Here is a 19,796-nt window from a genome sequence, read left to right as displayed (position 1 = left end):
TGCAGTCACCAGATCATCCTTTGAAAAGCAGCAGTTCTCATTTCTAATTTTATTTTACAAAATTTGGGAGATCAGTCCCTTAAACCATAAAAAGGAGGAAGTTTTAAGCATTTGACTTGAATTTGCAATTAGGACAGCAGGGGCAACAAACAAGCATCCACACTAGCTTTCCAACTTCTGACATTTCCACCCAAACTACCACAAAAAACTGTCAAAATATCTTAACAATTCCATTAAAAATGCCTTCATTAGGACGAAGTCATGCTTATTTTTAATATGAGTCTAGCAGCAATATGAAAGAGAAGCAGTAACAGTTACTGGAATGTTGCAACACCTATGTAAAAATACCTTCTGACAGACTGGCACTTCTCACTACTGAAACTTAAACTGCAGTTTAGGAAGGACTTTGCTTAAATTTTTCTGATTTGAATTGGCAAAGTGCTTTGCCAATTCAAATCAGAAAAACAAACAAAAGGAGTTTTCACCTGCAGTAAAGTTTGGTAGAGATTCAATGTTTCAGCTTGCTTACTTATACAAATAGGTTGAAATATTAGCCTTTATTTCTAACAAACATGAGAAAATGTAGTAATATTCACAAAAAAATTTCTTTTTCTATTCTTTAACAATATGATATGTGCAAAAATGCTGGGGTTGTTATAATCAAATCCTTTCAGACATGTAAACTCCAAAATAGCCCAAAATTATTATATTTTTTATTATTATTACTCTTAGCAACTTGTAAGTCTATTATGAATTTTATGCTTCAGTTTTAGAAGTTTTTTAATTCTTGCGGAATAATCTGGAACTACTAAAATAAAGATACTACATTATATAACATTATGGACATATACTATTTTCTCTTTTGAAGACTTAACACAAGAAAATCATAAAAATGTTACACAGTGCATACAGAACACAATCCAAAAAGAAGGTCAAAATCAGCAAATGCTGTATTTGTGAGATTACCATAGTAAAGAAATGCCTAGACTTGTTTATCTGGATGAATGTAAAACAAAAACCCCAGACATACCCTTCAAGCCATGTTTTTTGGGCACTCAATTGGCTCTAAATCAAGGTTATTTCACTAATAATATAGGATTAATCCCATAAAAATATTTTCAAACTGAAAATTAAAACTGGCCTGCTTTCCAAGATTGAAATATCTACATGGTTGATGCTAGCTCTCCATACTTACATTCATATAGCTAGAGTTTCCATGCCTTCTAGCAATCATTTATTGACATCTTCCCCATTTTAAAAGCTGGCAATTGAACAGACAGTTGTTAGGACAATGAGTTTCTGGTTGCTGAAGCTCAAGTTGTCCTGACATAAAATCACTGATTTTTGCTTGCTGTAGACATGTAAGGTACTGTAGCATAGCTGAGCTGTTGCCAAAGATATGGAATAAAAAGGCTTGGCATCTATCACATACTTGACACCTAAAGAGCACAGAAGCTCTAAGATTCCTATTCCCTGTAGGCGCACTCTTAGTCTAGACAAACTGATTTCTCACAGTTTTAAAATGCATTACAACACTCTATTGTGATCATTTCATCCACACAGCTCCAGCTAGTGACAGAAGAACCTGTCCTTTAAGCGACATTTCAATGGGCTAAAGCTCCCGCTCCAAGATGCCATTAAAACAATATAATACTTGAAAAGAACTATGCTGCATTGGGTTGAACTCTTAGCTGGGTCTTCAGTGCTTTGTTCTGAGTTTAAGTTCTCATTGAAACTACCTGTGAACCAACTTTCCAAAACAAAGATATTTTTGACAGCTGGTTTCACATTAGTATCTTTTTTTTTTTTTAAGTGGTCCTTAATTTTGCTTTATTAGCAATTCAAGATACTACTGAGGTGCTCAGCATTCAAAATCTTAAAGATATTAGATGACAATATAAAAGACTTGGGAATTGAACTGTATAGGTTTACTAAAAATGAATAACCCTGTTTCACATTTTTAGAACAGGCTGCCAGCTAAAAGGTGCATTCTGACACTCTGTTTTTCTTAATATATATGTTACTTGAGTAGTAAACTCTGATTTTTTTTTTCTGTAACTCAAGAAAATTTTAATACTAATTTTGAGGCATTTTGTCTCTTTTTAGAATAAGCTGAAAGGGACAACCCCTTTTTAAAAAAAAACAGCAGAAATCACATAAAATTTCTTAAAAACATAGGGGTTTTTCTTTATCACAACTTACATTACTTAAGAATGTTTCTCATAGTGGTAAGCCTGCTAAAGCTGCTCTGGAAAGGGTAGTAACAAACTAAATGTGCTATGCAGCAATAAGAAAAACTGATTCATAGAGGCAGTGTCAATAAAAGCACTGTTAAGCATGAAGATGACTTTTAAAGGAAATGAGAATTTCCTTCTTTTAAGTACTCCACTAATAGCAGAAATTCCAAAGGGGACAAGAAATGGAATTCTCTAATTAAAGGAGAGAGACAAAATGATTGAAAGTAGCTCTGAAAACAAGCTTTTTGAATAGATGGGTCAGGTGTACATAAAGGTGTTATGTCTCTTCTATGGCATTTACTTCACCATGAAGACAGAAACTGTACATAACTACTATTAACTACCTACAGTTTAGCACTCCCCCTTTTTTCTTCTTTTTTTTTTTTTAATAAAGGAAACAGGGAACAAGCAATGGGAAGTTGATGTCAAAACACAGAAAAACCTCCCAGCAAGCTTCCAGCAACCACCCAGGATTTAGAGTCTTGCTAGCCGCTCTCTTTTCAATACCAGAATTTCACACATTTCAATGACCATTATGACTTCAAAGAATCAAATTTTCATCATTGTCCGTCATCTGCCGGTTGATTTGTATAAAGCAGTTCTTCTGCATACATTCCAGACAAAGGGCTCCTTACTTTCGTGGCTATATATCAAGTTTAAAAGTTCTATTTGTGACAGTTGTGTCTGTGGTAAATTAGGGTAACACTGAAGGAGTGCAGCTGCTCCACAGGAACCTCCTTTTTGGCATCATTTCACTTAAATAAAAACTGAATAATTAGCTTCTGCCTTTATTAAACCACAAAAATGCCACTGGCCTTAGCAATTACTTCCGGTTGCCCCACCTACTTAACCTCAATAGTTTTACACTTGTTAGAATGGAAAGTAGAAGTTTTCTGTACTTTATAAAAGTTTACAACAGCTTGCTCTCTTTGCCACCTTCAACATGTTTTATCAGACTAACTACGTAAAGTTTTGCTATAAATCCACGTTGCAATTCACTTTATTTAGAAGTTGTTGTATCAAAGCACAGAACATCTTGCATAATACCCACAAAGTACTTGCTGTGAAAAAACTTTTTTATTTAATGTGCTCAGCTGCTTAACTGCATGTCAGGATCAGAACATTTATGTTTCTACATTTCAATACAATATTTTTGAAGGAAATGCAAGAGAACAGAATCTGCTATGTAAACTGCAAATGGAAAAATGGAGCAGGATGAACTAAACATGGTCAGACAACATTTATCTAACAGCTAAAAACAAAACAAGGGGAAAAAGCATATTTGCCCTTAGGAAACTTTGTATCACACAGGATACAGTTTTCTTTCAGACTTCACAATCATTTTGCATTATCACAGTAAATGATGAACAACATGGTATTACTCATAACATATTTTCCCATGTACCCATCCTGCAGAATGATTAATAAAGAAGCTGAAAAAAACACATAAAGAACTGTATTTTTAAACAGAAAACCAAACAGGAAACAGAATTTGATAATAACAAAGATTTTATGAAATCTTCCATTTAAAGAAAATCTCTTTCCAGAAGCAGTTTTGTAAAAAACTAAAGAGAAATTCAAAAAGAAAAGTAGGTCTAACAGAAGCAGAAACTGTCATATTACTGGAATCAAGCTAAGCCCACTATAACACTTTTTAGATTGCTGACTGCCATTATGCAAGGGAAGTTTCAGCATCCAAAACAAGCACTGGTAGCTTCAGCATTTCTATTCATCAGTTTGTATTTCACAGCTGAGGCAATACCATAGCAACCATGATGTCTGAGCATTCACTGTGGTTGCAAAAACTCCTTGAGAACTTCCCTGTTGTCCTGCTCCAGTGGTTCACTACACTGACCCAATATTTTACATGCTTAATATTATTCTATACTTGCTGGTATGAGATACTACAAATAATAAAATGGCATAACACATTCCATACACCATTAAACCAGCATCTCTTTGAACCCGTGACTTAAGAAAAACAGTAGGAAAGAGCAAACAGGAACAAAGACTGGAACATGTCTTCACAATAATAAGCAGAAAACATCCTTTCCACCGGCCCTTCTTTCATGTCTTTAAACCACTTCACTTGAAGCTTGCAATGCATCCCCAAATCTTCTAGTCTCATCTCCTCCAGAAGTCACAGAAAAGTGGTATTTATACAAGTGATTACTGGCAAGTTATGGGAAAAGCTGCTGAGTTGTGCTTTTGTTAGTTTAAACTACAACACTGAAAAGAAGAACAAAAATCTATGATTTGCACTTAGTACCTTGACAAGACTCAAAACAGAGGCATTTTCTTGACACACTTACAAAAAATACAAACCATTTAGTCTGCATTCTGATAGAAAAGTAAACAACATTTTACAAACTTAAAAATGAAACAGTTGAAACACCTAAGTTCCACCTTCAGCACAGACAGATTATTTCTTGTTCAGTATCATTTTTCTGCCAAGAAACAACTGCAAGAAACAAAAATGTATTTTTTACTAATACTGTATTTTTTCCTGTAACAGTATGTCTTAGCTGTGTAATGTTGTCTGGGTAAATAAAAACATGTTAAAAAGAAAGGAAATCAAACAGCTGGATTTACACTTTGGTTTCTCTATATATCTATATTCAGAAAATCATTATTAAATAGAGGAAAGTGGGGGCAGACAGGGGCAAAGAGTATATTTCATAAAAATAGATTGATGTTGCTACTAGTACTCATAAGAGAATTCAGTGTAAATGCAATGTTCTTCAAACTGACAAAACGATTAAAACAGCATGATTATCTTGAACAAGATGGACAAAAGTCTGAATTACTAAGATCTTGCAAATTACTTTTTATTCTAGCCCAACAACACTTAGAGAAAGTATACTTTCTAGAATTCATCCAGACCATATGTAAGAAAATCTTTTGCTTGCACACACAAACTAGGTCTTTTTCTGAGGCCTTTTAAAAATGCAGTTTTCTACAGTGCATGGATTTCAAGCACTCTACTAGAAATTCACAATGCTCAGATTAACAACATGCAAGAAGATCAATTAGTGAAGAATAAGACTACAGCCATATTTTTAGATGATGGACTTTCAAATCAAAGAGGCAATCTTAGTTTACCTGCATTTAGAAAATGAAAGAAGGTAACCAAACAATTGAAACAATCTGATTTATCTTAGAATAATTTACATTATGGTAACACTTCCCTGCTGTACTACCGTAAGCAACTGCCCCTACAGACACTCAGTGGAAAACAAAAGAACAAGCAGGAAAAGCTTTGAAAGAAAGCAGACAGAAGTACTAGCAGATAGACACTATCTAGGATAAAGAACTTTGTACCTATTCCCCCAGTGAGTTCAATTTTGTATATACTATTAAATACATTGCATATTGTAGTTTACTTGATGGTATGTTTTTCAAACATAATTTTTATTACATTGGAAGTATCTATAGTACAATCCTAGCATAACTCACAGTAAAGCAGATTGTCTTGCAAAGCTGAACACAATTATTATTTCAATAATATCTTGATGAATTATTCATTACTGATGATTTATCGTCTATAAAATGCAATTCTGATCATGGACACCAAGAGCCTTAACCAGCAGGTCAGGATGAGGTCTTCACATGTAAGGTGAAAGCCAAAATTCAGGCTACTCTTGTGCACTGGAAATAATTTCTGGTTTTTTTTGTGTGTTTCTGATGCCATTTTAATAAAGTACTTTTAAACTTTATTAACTTTCACTAAAAAGTTAAGTATATTTAAAAAATAAACCATAAGCATATTACTTACATGAATTTTTTTAAGGTTACTGTTATTCAGGAATAAGAACATTTAAAATTATGATCTATTTTATGCCCATCTGAAAACCTTACAATGCTTCATTTGAAGTACCAATCAGAAAATTTCCAAATAAGGCCTCAGTAGAATTCCCAAATTCAGGTACCATTTATTTCATAATCTTCAGCTTTTAGAAAGGGTTTAAATTGATGTGAAATATGTGGCTCTTTCTCAAAGCTCCCTTATCCACTGAAGCTGCAGAAGACCCAAGGGAGCAAAACATTCAGAGCCTGCAGGGAATTAGGAAACTACTTACACACAGGTAGTGGAATTGCTGCTGTGAGGCAGGAACACCTTGGTTAATTCCTAATCTAACCCGGACAGCAAATATTCTAAGGTCTGAGCTACTGAGTACCCATTTGAATGTACAGCAACATCTTAGGAATTGATAACTCTGGTAAGATTTTTTATGATGAAATCATAAGAAAGATTGTCACTACAGTGTATGAAACATTAATTGTGAATTCAGTTTTAACTAACTAACAATGTCCTAGGGCTACTAAAATTTAAATCTCATTATCATGCATTTTCTAGTGCTCTTTTCCTTTCACCTCACAACTACCAATTAATTAATTCCCTATTGAACAGCAACTATGGAGCAGCATTTAACTTTAAGGTTTAGAAACTAGCAAACTATTTAGGCTTCTGTTTATTATGATAAAGGTACTTATCAAAGGTGAGGGTAAAAAAAGGGCAAAAAGTAGTTTTTAAAGTTCAGCTTGACAATTCTGTCACACTACTTTATGGTCTGCTACTAAGAAGAGTATCAAGAAATTCAACCAATGCCTGCCTTAATTGTGATGCATGCTCTCTATTCTTCACATCTCCTTTACAGTGAAAATTATTTCTGTAACAGATCTTTGCCTATACAGTTACAAGTGGTGTGAGACATAAGACAGAAAAACAGAAGCAAATCCCCAATCAAGAAATGCAAATTTAGAGCAAAATCCCTGTTAGTGCATGCTTTTTAGAAGAAGAAAAGTTGCACTTCAGAAACTACAAGGAAATCAGACCTGTTAAAAGCTGCCCCTTACCCTAATGCAGGATGTAATGCTTCTGTGTAATATGCATGCACTCTGGAAGTTGAAAGGAAGTGCTAAATAGTGTACATAATTTCCATACACAGCAGGTAGTGAAGCAAGAAAAGAACTGACACAGTTACCCTCATTAAAGAGATGCACAATAGAGAACTGTTATGCAGTGTTAGCATATTGAAGGTCTATGCATCAGGGATGTTGCGGCTATTAACAGCTTAAATGTTCACTGCATTTTGTTAATTAGTGCATATAGCTTTTAAACCTTAACTGTGTTTTAGAAGGTTCTTTTCTAACAGTAGCACAGTCATTACTTCCTGGTGGGCATAGAAACAGTTGATGGGGCTTCAACTGTTTCAATGTTATCAATAAAATACACCTTAATACCACTGGACAAAATGGGATTCTTTACATTTATCTATATAGCTAGTTAAAATTGATCATTTCAAAAATCCCTCTCTAAAAAAGCTGCATTGTAACTAGAACTTACTAGTATTACTTGACAAATGGTTTTAGTTAGTTACCTCTAGAAGACTATTCCTGTAATTAGTGCTTTGGCCTTTATATGCTAGGCATTTACTTACAGAAATCGTGGTCTTATACTTTCTAATAAAATAGAGAGAAATGCATCACAACTTGATACACTAATGTTTCCTTTCACTTTTGTATTGCTGTGGGGAAAAAAAAATCAAAGAAGAGTACAATTTACAATTGTGTTTACTAAATGGTGTTAAAAAATAAGAATTTGTATTGGAACATCACACATTAGAGAGAAGATATTCTGACTCAACAGATGCGGAATCAGTTGACTCAAGAATGCTTTCAAATAGAGTCAAAAAAACCCAACAAAAATGTGGTTCTAAGAAAAAAATACAAACCAGAAGAATAAAAAATATTAGTGCAAGCTACAATATTTATCTTAAAACAGCTTCCGTCTGCTTAATATGATACTCAGTAAGAACTTCAAATACATGAATTATACAGATTATGTTTGCCTACCTAGGAAAACAGTTACTTATTTTCATATATGAATTTATGTGCACATCCAGAAAACGAGCTGATAAGTAAAATCAACAACTTCTGCACGAATTTTAATCGAATTACTACCAGTAATAATTTTTCAGAAGTATCTGGAACATAATTAAAACATATTTTAAAAAATACTGTCGTTGGTATGCCTTACCAGCATTTTGTAGAAATTTCTTATAGCTCAGCTGCTTATCACCTGTAAACCAAGTTTTCAGGGTAACAGGTAGCAGGATAAAAGTTATTTTCCCATCAGCAAAGACTTTCTTTTGCTTTAAACTTAGAGTGAGGAGAACTGGGAATTCCAAAAAAAGATATATAAAAGATTAAGCAATTTCGCTAAAGTGCGTGTTTCACAGCACAAGAACTAAATGGCATACTAAAACTCTGAAAATCAAATGCCCTTTCCATGGTCCATGTCTCCACTTAATACAGGTTAACTTTGCCAGCTTGAGAAAAGACACATGAAAGTACCTCAAAGATACCTTACATGCCATCAAGAATTTGAAAAACATCTGATTCCATCATTGATGATATGAGTAGAGTCAGAAAGCACTGAAGAATCTCCAGGCTCTCTTGCAGCATTGACCAAGATGTTCAAGGATTCCCATGAAATTACCAAGCTTTCCAGACAAGGAAAGCTTTTCCCTTCTGACCTGATAAAATGATTCAGCTAGAACTTCAAAACTGGAACCAGTTTTCATGTCTGTACAAGGAACTTAGGATTTCTGGTTTTCTTTCCTTTCCTAGGCTAGGATTTGTGGTTTAATTCTATAACTTAGTACTAGAGAAATGCAGAAAGACCCACTTGAATGCACAGAAAATCTAGCAATGTACAAGGAATTTATTCACTATTCCTGGCAACAAAAAGAGAATTCATGTAATCTATATTAGTATTTCATAACATGGGAAACTAACTTGGTTGTTTTACAAAAGGTTCCAATAATGGAACTGTTTTATGAGAACATGGACATAACCCTCCTTTAAAAACAAAAACTATTGAACAAAACAGCTCCAAAAAATGAAGTCACTTCTTACTCCTGTTAATTAGTTGGTATCAATGACTTACTTTTATTCTTTCTAGCAGATTAGAAACATGGTTTGTATATTTAGTCTTTCAAAGCCAAATTAGGTGTTTAGATGTTGAGTAACCCTTTGGAATCCAAACTAAACACAACACAATGATGCCCCTTTAATTTGCTCTGAGCAGCCATCACAGCAAACTCTTCAAAAACATTATTCTTTCACAGAAAATGAAATACTATGTAATGAAATAAAAAACCTCCTACATACTTTTCAAAAAAACACACTTTGACCAAGTGCTCTAGACTGAAGCCTTGCAATTTTTCACAATGCTGTATGAAGGAAGCCCAGTCAAAACAGACTCTCAGAAGGGCTGCGTAACCTCAATCGCAAACATTCCTCCTTCCAACAGCCAGCAGAGAGAGCACTACTATGCACCAAAAGAAAAGACTTTCAGACTAAAGAAATACAAATCCTTTACTTCAGCCTAAATCCAAAATAAACCTACAAAGGGATGAGAAGGAAATTGCCCTCATGGATACAACAATCCTATAACTTTATACAGGGTTCTGAGCTTCCTGCAAAATGCAGTTTTCTAAACTGAACAGCAGAAGTATCTTCAACTGAATTTTAGTAATACACCAATATTTATTGTTCTTAGAAAACAGATAAAAGTGGCAATTTCTACTTGGACTGTCTGTTATAGAAAGCTTCTTTATCACAGGGAATAACTTGTTGCCTACAGACATTCTTACAGAAAGCACTTTATCATGCAATGTGGTTTTCTAAACCACTGCAAGCCTCATTGAACTACAGCTGCTTACAAAAACAAGTTGTAGCAAGTAATACAGACTGAATTGAGCTAGGATATTCCAACTAAAAAGGGATTTAATTGCCAAACAGCAGAATATACTAAATAAACTGTGCTAAAGTATGTAAGTAACTAGACAAACTGGTAACTACACCTGAGCTTGTACTGTAATTAAGCCTAAATGTAACTACCAACCATAACTATAAAGAAGAATATATTTAATTATTTCAATTAGAAACAAACAAAAATAATGTTTAGAAACAAATATACTCTGGTAGCCCAGAATGGTGTACATTAAGTAAGAAAGGTTATCATCATCTCCAGAGTAATTAAACCCTTCAAATATTACATTTCACTTAATCTGTTTTTTTAAGTTAAACAAGGTTTTTTTCCTCCCCAAAGTAGTATTTCTTAGTCTTCACTGGGTGAGGGGAGAGCAGGAAATGGGGGAGTGTGGGTAGGTTATAACAAGAGAAATTGAAAAATAACTTTTTAATCTATTATGTTTTGCAGCGAAAATGCAGTTTCACACATAAACTATTAGTGACTGCAGAGTAAGGGCCTTTAAACATTTAACCCTATGCAAGTTCACTCTTAAATTAGTTTTATTAAAGTAGATGTGCATTTTTACTTCCTAATGGTCTTCTCTTTTGAATATTTTACTTTTAGTGAAGTAACTGAAGTTTGAAATAATTCTAGAATGTAGTTTTATGTCTTAATCATCCTTCAGCATCTTTCAAACATCAGAGCAGTTAAACACAGAACTGTAGATGACCAAGGGCAAACAAAACACTTCTAAAAATCTTGAATCTCAAGTATAACACAGTTCAAATAAGCTGATCACCTGCTTACTTGATACAACCATGATCGAAGAAAGTACTTCTCCAAATCACAGGCCTCATATGCGAAGCCCCTCTCTGCAAAACTTAAAACTGTTTCTCAAAACATATTTGCAAAGTAAAGGATTGAAAAAAAATTTTATTAGCCTAATTTTACATAACAGCTTTATTATTTTTTATTCATTTTCTACTATTCTGAAGCAAAACGCAAGCTGCTGATCTAATTTAGAGAAAAAAAATAAATAGAAGAAAGACAAGCCACAAGAGGAAAATTTGAGGCTAGGGGGAGGGAACGAGTAAGTCTAAACCCCCCCAAAAAATTACCATCCTGGTCCTGTGTATGCTTTGAATATGACAAGTCGTTATCAGAGCTATACATATAAAGTATTCCAGAAAAACTTGTAAGTTAGATTTCTCATCTACAGAGCAACACTGTCTGAATTGAATCCTTCATGGTAGCCACTTGAATAAATACTGCAGCTAGAATGGATTAAATGAAAGATTATTACAAATTCTTTTATTCCATTCAGGTAATTTAGGAACAGCTTCAACTCGCCCTTAAGGAAATAACCCACAATGGGTTAACAGAATTTTGAAACCCAAAACATAGAACATCCACTATATCCTTATTGTTTAACACAGTGGCAATGCTGGGAGAATTCTTGGCTGAAAAAGGAGTTTCAATAAAAGAAAATCTAGTAAGCCTGTCCTTAATAAATGCATACTTTGCCAAGAGTTTCTCTTCACTGAGTTGCAAAAACAGCTCGTACACACAGTCTTCAAAGCAGTGTCACACTGTCTCACATGTAATTTTATGACACATTACTGCTTTGGTTTTCAGTGTAGTGTATTATATACTATCAGTTCTTTGGAAAGCAATGATTACATTTTAAAATGCATGTTATAGTGTGATTTGCTATGTCCTTTGTTTCACAACACAGTAGACTATCAGACTGAGTTTTGAAGAAGTTTCATCATTCCAGACTATTTTTCACTTGTTTGTATATTTAACTTTGAGCTGCAGTATTATCACTGTTTATTATAGTAAAGTCTAGGGTTCTTTAATCAAACAAAGATTATACAATTTCACTAATTTTTAATCCTAGCCAAAATTGGGATTTGGATGGTGAACAAACTATGACTCAATCCTGAAAACACTGTGTGATGTTTGCTAATAACACAGTCTTCTAGAAAAAATGGACTGCAGTGTTTTCACAACTTTTTTTGCAGAAAAGGTTCATATTCTGAGAATCCTATTAATACACTGTTACTCCTGGATTATCTAGCAGTAAAGATCTCAAACATACACTAAATTATAACTCTATACAGCCAAAAGGAAGCTGCTAAGATTCTTTACACAGATATCACAATCATTTTTAGAGTAACAGATCACTGCAAAGGCCTGTAATATAACTGAATCCAATTTTTAACTCAGCACAGCCAAGCCCATCACTAAACTATGTTCTGAAGTGCCACATCTACACATCTTTTCTACATCTCCAGGAATGGCAACTCAACCACATCCCAAAGTAGCCTGTTCCAATGCTTTACAGTACCCTTTCCTGTGAAGAAATTCTTCCTAACATCAACTGATGCTTAAAAGAGGAGACCAATCCCACCTATGTCCTTCTTCCAAGGAATTGTAGGGAACAATGATATCTCCTCTGAGCTTCCTTTTCTCCAAGCTAAAGACCCTCAGCTCCCTCAGTAAAGATCAGTATTTCCCCAGCTCCACTGCCCTTCTCTGCACTCTCTCCAGCTCCTCAGTGTCTTTCTTGCACTGAGGGCCCAGCACTGGACACAGCACTGGAGCTGTGGCCTCAGCAGTGCCCAGTACAGGGGACAATCCCTGCCCTGGCCCTGCTGGCCACACCATGGCTGATCCAGGCCAGGATGCCATTGGCCTTCTTGGCCGCCTGGGCACAGCCTGGCTCACGTTCAGCTGCTGTCACAGCACCCCCAGGTCCTTTTTCAGTCACTCTTTCCCAGCTTGTGGCACTGCTTGGCATTGTTGTGACCCAAGAGCAGGACTTAGGTCTTGTTGAACTTCACACCATTGGCCCCAGCCCACCAATCCGCCTGCCCAGACACCTCTACAGAGCCCTCCTACCTTCCAGCAGATGAACACTCCTGTTCAAGTTGGTGGCATCTACAAAGTGACTGAGGGTACACTCAATCCCATGACCAGATCATCAATACGGATATCACACAGGACTGGCTCTGATACTGAGAATACAGAATACCATTTATCATCGGTACCAACTGGATTTAACATCATCCACCACCAATCTCTGGACTTGACCTTTCAGTATTTAACTCCTGACCACCCAGGCTTTCCCTGAGTGAAAGGGGCCATGAGTAGGTTTTTTTTTCAGGAGGAAGATGTGGGAAAGGATTTACTAAAATTCATATAGATGACATCATGGCCTTTCCTTCATCTACACTGACATCACTGGCCTAGGCTGCTGAGCAGTGTACGCTCATTTTGAGCGCCCTTTCAAAAGTATGAACTGCTCACCCTCAAATAAAGGGTCAGATGTTCTATGCCCAGTTTGGTTTATACAAGTCATCTTCAGTGAGTTACACAGTTTGTCCACAGTCTGATGGAAAATGGTCCTTTACTGAGGGGCTCAGTACTAAGAGTTCTGAACCATTACTTAGAAAAGCTTAACTAGCAGTAACAACAAGACAACATCAGGACACATGATGAAATGCTAACAGCATCATTCTATTTAGCCTTTCATGCTCGTAATAGTTTGCCCCTAGATGTTCTCACCACGCTGAAAGAAATTATTTTAGTACCATTTAAACTGCACTGCGTAGCTCTGCCTGGAATGCTGAATCCTGTGCAGCAACTCATTTTATCTTGGCCTGATACAGAATAAAAACATCTGTAAGGTAACTACAACTCCCCAGTGACCAAGCCCTAACTGCTTTTACAATAATTTTTGCATTGAGCTACGGAATATATATGAGTTGAATATTCTGCTTTAGCAATGCAACAGATAATTTCTGACAGCAGTTCTAATTTTGAAACATTCTTGAAATATCATCATTCAACCAGTAAAAAAGTCCTTTTATTGACAAATATTTGTAAGAACCTTTCAGCTGCAAACAGCAACCTCCACCAAAGTGCCTTACTCCAGGCTAAATATCCACAACACAGCCTTACCAGCACTGACTGGGAAGCCTGCTTAAAGCACACGTGCTAAACTGGATGACTTTTAGCTATGCACAGTATTGGTGCACCCTACTCACAACAACTGAAAAAAATTGCAGGAACTAGAACAGCTCATATCCCCATTTTCAGGCAAAACCATTTCAACTTTATATAATTATGATATAATGATGTATAACACACAGACAAACTGTTAAATCATTTGGAACATTACATGAATGAGATTTGCTGCTGACAGCCTTTGCCCTCTATAGCCCAAATTTCTTAATGCAAGCAGGGTCCTGAGAGACTACTTTTCACACAGCTATTTGTCCAGACTCTTGGAATATGACTTAATTGGTGGCCAGAGAATCAAGATGTGATGCAAGAACTGTATTTCTGTTGAGCTTTGTTCATATTGCATGCTATGTTCTTCAGGTTTTACTGTTCATTAAAAGTTATTTTATTCAGTATCCACTGAAAACAGCTAATAACTGAAACAAAGATATAATTTCTTGGATATATTCTACATAAGCTCAGCATTTCACTCCTTTTACATTAAAGAGACACACCCTTTTTCTAGTGTGACGAATGTGGTTTAAACTATTGGTTTTCCTACTATTTCCTTAGTACTCATTTTTCTGTTGTATTCAACAGACTAGAGTCTAGGCTGCAGTAAGGAAATGCCTAATTATTCAACCTCAGGATGCTCATACATCTTCTATTTAATTTGTGTTTCTTAATACAAGGAATATTTTAACACTGCTAGAACCAAATCATTCTGTTGAACAGTTCTAGCATATGCATGTACACCAAGTCTACAAGAGCACTGGAAATACAATAATTCCACTGCAATATGCAGTTAAAAGTTTTCAACAACCTCAGCATTACTTTCCCAGCCCTGTAAATATCAAGTCACAGAAGAGTTCAGTTTCAAAGTAAGTTACAAGATGAGAGTGGCTCACAAGGATAACCATATTCCCTCTTCCACCTGTTCTTGCTCCTTCTGAAATGCAAATAAAAGGTGATAAGATGATGTCCAGCTTTAAAAAAAAATTAGAAAAATATGACAAAGATGACAAATCTGTCAAAGTATGATTTAATGATTTCTAACAATCTGTAATGGAAAATAAGTCTTTTTCATTTAAATGTATTGCATCAATTTCCAGAGTACAGTTTAAATACAACTTGCCTGGAAATAACAGTTTTATGCTTTGTAACATTAATTAACAGAAAATGTAATACGCTAAATTAGTTTCAATTGGTTGTAATTAATCATACTTAAAATTAGGAAATACATTGCAGCAACCTAAAATAAGGTAAGATAGTACTCTACTTTAAAATGAGATTTAACAGGTGTCTAGAGAACTTTTTCTAATGCTGAAAGAGCTGAAAACCACATCAAACCCCGAGACAATATTCCTTGTTAACAGGATATAATTTTTGTCCACTAAAATTCATGTACTAAAAGAACATGAATTTACAATATTATGGAAACTATTCCCAAAATTTAATGAAATCTACAAGTGAAGTTTCTAATTTTCTGTCATTTTGTTTCATAATATAATAATCTATAATAATCTAAAAAAGAAAAAAAAATATTTTTGCATTTAGAATGTGGACCTATGTGCACAATATTGTAAGAAAACACTATTCAGTCTGACATTTAACCTAACACTTAAAGAAATAAAGATAAAATAATTTAGATACATTGTATGTATCAAAGCAAAAAAAAACCTTATAAATGGCTGCTGAGATCTGAAAAAAAAAAACCTCAGCAAATATGATATGAGAGTTTTCAACTTGATAACAACATATAACGACATTAGAAATATGCACTCCATATACAGTCTTTTAACACTAAGGGAACTGAATAGCTGAATTTCAAACTTTAACTCAACTGGAAGTATAAACTCTCATACCTAGACAGGGTAACATACAACACTAACTCTGGATAATGTACATTTGAATTCAATATGGAAGATGGAAGAGTATTTCTTTTTGTGGGTCTGCCTTTGCATTGTAGTCTTTTCAGACATATGTATCCATCACCCAAGGCCACAACAGGGAAACATGATACTTTTCAGGCAATATAAAAGCTGTATTTAAATATACGTATGTATATGTGTATTTTAACATTAAAAAACAGTACATTTAGAAAAATGTACATCTACTAACTTGCTCAATCTTACTTACACAGTGACACACAATCTCTATAAATTTCCTGATCCCAAATTATGCAACTAGACTAGAAGATAATCATATTTGTGAGAACAAAGTACTATTTTTCCTTAATTTTTAAATCTAAGATTATACTGTTACTTCTTAAATTCAGAAAGTTTATGAAGTAACTGATTATTTTTTTTACTCGCATGTAATTATTTTTGCTACATCTATATACAAAGCATGAGAGAAAAAAGCCCTAAAGAGCTGTTTAAGTGTGGTTTTTTTCCAACAGCCTGTTAAACTTCAGCTGTTTCAATTTGTACATATCATTACAAATATACAATTTATAAATATAAATTCCAAAGATTTCTTAGGTAGTTCATATAGCTTCAGGGTTACAAAAAAGATACATACAAAGTGAACTGTCTGGTACATACGATAGGAACATTGTTTTCCTGGAGATCCAAAAGCGATATGCAAACCAATGAAAGGCATGCTTCTGCTGTGATGCATTCCCCCCAGAAGTCTTACAAAAATTATACTATTGAATAATGTAAACATAAGTGTCAGGTTGCATCTAGAGTAACAGACCACACATTATGGAAGAAGTTACAAGAAAAGATTGCCAAATTTCTGATCTGCTACTGATTAGCAGAAGAATGTTATGCATTTGTTTCCAGTTGTAATCTAACCTTCATGCATATTCAAAAGCTAGAGTGTATGCGCATAGTAACAATAATCTTCCATGATATATCTTTACACAGTATCATGGGTACCAATGAAGAAAATTTCAGGAAGCTGGCAAATTCTGTAAAATTTCACTACACAGAAAATATATATAAACTTCAAAAAGAACAGACTTGTTATTAATTACAGCTCACACTGGTCTTTGACTAAAATATAACAATAATAAATAAGGTACTCATCATTTTACATTGCTTAACACGTTGAATGCCATATTATGTTATTATAAGTATGTTCACATACTTATGTTTTACTGATGTTCCACTTTTAAAAGTGTATAAAGGACTGTTGCTTTGTAGTTCACATTTATACTGCTTTCCTAGAAGAACGCAGAATACCATACTGAATGCCTATTGTGCAGAAATAACCCTGAAGGCTGTATCATAGTATTCAGTAGAAAACCCTTACCAATTTTTCATCAACTGTGATGAGTTGCGTGTCTCGAGTTTGGTTCTGCGCCAGCCGCCATGTGGAAGTGCTCAGTGACCTGCAGTGCAAGACTTGAAGTTAAAAAATGATTCATGCAATGAGAAAATAGAGGCAGACAAATCTTACATAAACAAGTTACTTTAACAATATCCGTCTTGTAAAAAAAATTGAAGAGGGAGAGATGAGGGCACAAAAATCCTTTTTCTCCCCAATTAGTTCTGTCTGCTGAGTTTTTGGCAGACTCCCACTTAGCAGTTCACAACAGGCTGCACTTTATGTCAGCCTACAGGCTCTCTGTCACAGAGAGACTGCCAGTGGCAAGGACTGTACTGCTCTATATGAATGTACAGTAGCTGGTTTGTCACGAACAGACAGAAAAACACAAGGCTGCTGCAAGCATTCTGGAACTCTGATCCTTAAACTGATGGCATCAGAGGAAAAAAATCCTTAATCTATTTGTAATGGTAAAGCTCCAATTCTACACTTCATAACAGGACATTAACAAATTAAAAAAACCCAAAACAATCCAAAAAATGATTAAGCAAACTCTAATCTGATACTGTAAACACAGTTTTCAGGTTATGAGTGGGCAAAACAACTATTTTACTTAATTTTTAAATCATTTTGGGTCAGATTATTCATTTGAAAGATTTATCTCCTTGCATAATTGCTAAATCTGTAAAATACATATGGAAACATAGAACACAATTCCACATCACTGAATTAACTAGATTTGCTCTTAGCTTACATTATGTCACTAATGACAGGATTAGGCCCTTTGAGTACAAATCATCTTTTGGCAAAGTAATGCAACAGCAGGTGAAACAAGCCAAGAAACCTAATTCTCTGACCTCATGACAGAATACCAGGTTGGAAAAGAACCTCAAAGACCACCTGTTTCAACCTTTCTTGGCAAAAGCATGGTCTAGACAAAATGGCCCAACACCCAGTCCAGCTGAATCTTTGAACTGTCCAACACTGAGGAACCTACCACTTCCCTAGGAAGATTGTTCCAATAGCTGACTGACTTAACTACATTGTGAAAAATTTTCCTTGTGTCTAACCAAATTTACAACAGGAGTAACTTGCATCATTAGCTCCTTTTTCATGCGACTCGCTGTAAAAAAGGAGTGTCCACCTTCTGTGTAACCAACTTTTAAAATATTAGAACATATTTTAGAACATATAAGGTCTCCTCTAAGTCTTCTCAAGACTAAACCAATCCAGTTCTTTCAGCCTTTCCTCACATGGCAGGCTTCCCTGTCCTTTGATGATCTCTATGGCCTTTCTTTGGACCCTCTCCAGCCTGTCCATGAAGTATTGCAGGTATGGCCTGACAAGTGATGAGAAAAGTGGGATCATAACTTCTTCACCTCTGGTGGTTATGCTTTTGTTGATGCAAGCTAGCAATCTATTGCCTCTCTTTGCTCAGAAGCAACTGTCCACACAGACAGACTGTATTCCTCCAGGACCCCGAGGTCCCTTACCCCAGAGCTAGTCCCCAGTCAGACAAATCCCTGACTATGCTGCAGTTCTGGATTATGATTTCCCAGGTTGAAAAATAGCAACTTGCTCTTGCTGAACTTCATAAGGATCTTGTTAGCCCACTCTTCAAGCCCATCTAGGTCTTCCTGCAAGGTGAATTTCCTTTCCAAAGTGTCTGCTTCCCCACTCAGTTTGGCATCATCAGCAAACTTTTATCAGGTTTGTCAGGATCTCACCATGGATCATTCATGAAGAAATTAAACAGTTCTGGGCCCAAAGCTGATCCCTGGGAAACCCACCTGTAACAGGTTGCCAATGTGAAAAGGAGCGAGGCACCACCAGCCTCTGCATGCTGCCTGTCAGCCAGTTCCCCACCCACTGCATGGACCACTTCACCAGACTGTGTCACACCAGCTTTTCTGGGAGGAAGCTTTGACAAAGCATATCAGAACCCTTGGAGAAATCCAGGTAGAGAGTAGTGTGCTCCATATTTGATCAAGGCCATTTTAAAGAAATGCGGAACAAAAATGCAGGAATTCAGGTTTCTCTATGAGAACCTTCTGAAACTAGGCAACTGCAACAAAGTTCAGTTAAGAAATATCTAATATAAATCTATACTTTCAACACAAATTATCTTCCCTCTGCCATTAACAACTTCAAAACATCTCCAAAGCACAGTTTATAGACTCACCTAACTCTGTGGCATGGACAGACAGATCTATTCCTATTTAAAGTGACAAAATTTGTCAGGAAAAGTTACTGTGTTTCAAAATACAGAAGTTTTCAAGTGCAAGGAAGCACATACTCAAGGTAACTACTTTGTTAGCTCAAAATCTCTGTACCAGAGTTTCTGGCTCAACACAGCTAGTATTTTTTAACTTGCACATGTGAAATAAGACATCATAAAAACAGAATAGAGAGATACTGGAGCACTAGGAGAACAGGCTGTTATTTGGTCCTTACACACCAAGAGAGATGTTATCCTAAAAGTGCCCTGAACAGCAGCATTACACTTGTTCCAG

At 35.4% G+C, this 19,796-nt stretch overlaps 1 protein-coding gene across 1 annotated transcript in view; it reads right to left on the bottom strand.

Annotated features, from left to right (window-relative positions):
* The window catches only part of NDUFS4 (NADH:ubiquinone oxidoreductase subunit S4), a 47,709-nt gene that overhangs the window by 9,571 nt on the left and 18,342 nt on the right, over window positions 1-19,796 (bottom strand). The window contains exon 2 of the mRNA XM_039709832.1: window positions 17,269-17,347. Within this exon, the coding sequence (XP_039565766.1) occupies window positions 17,269-17,347 (79 nt within the window). The remainder of the gene's footprint in view (window positions 1-17,268; window positions 17,348-19,796) is intronic.

This window comes from Passer montanus, unplaced genomic scaffold, assembly GCF_014805655.1.
Source record: "Passer montanus isolate IOZ18808 unplaced genomic scaffold, ASM1480565v1 scaffold22, whole genome shotgun sequence".
NCBI lineage: Eukaryota > Metazoa > Chordata > Aves > Passeriformes > Passeridae > Passer > Passer montanus.
The sequence above is the reverse complement of the archived record's forward strand: the minus strand, read 5'-3'. Positions and strand labels throughout refer to the sequence as shown.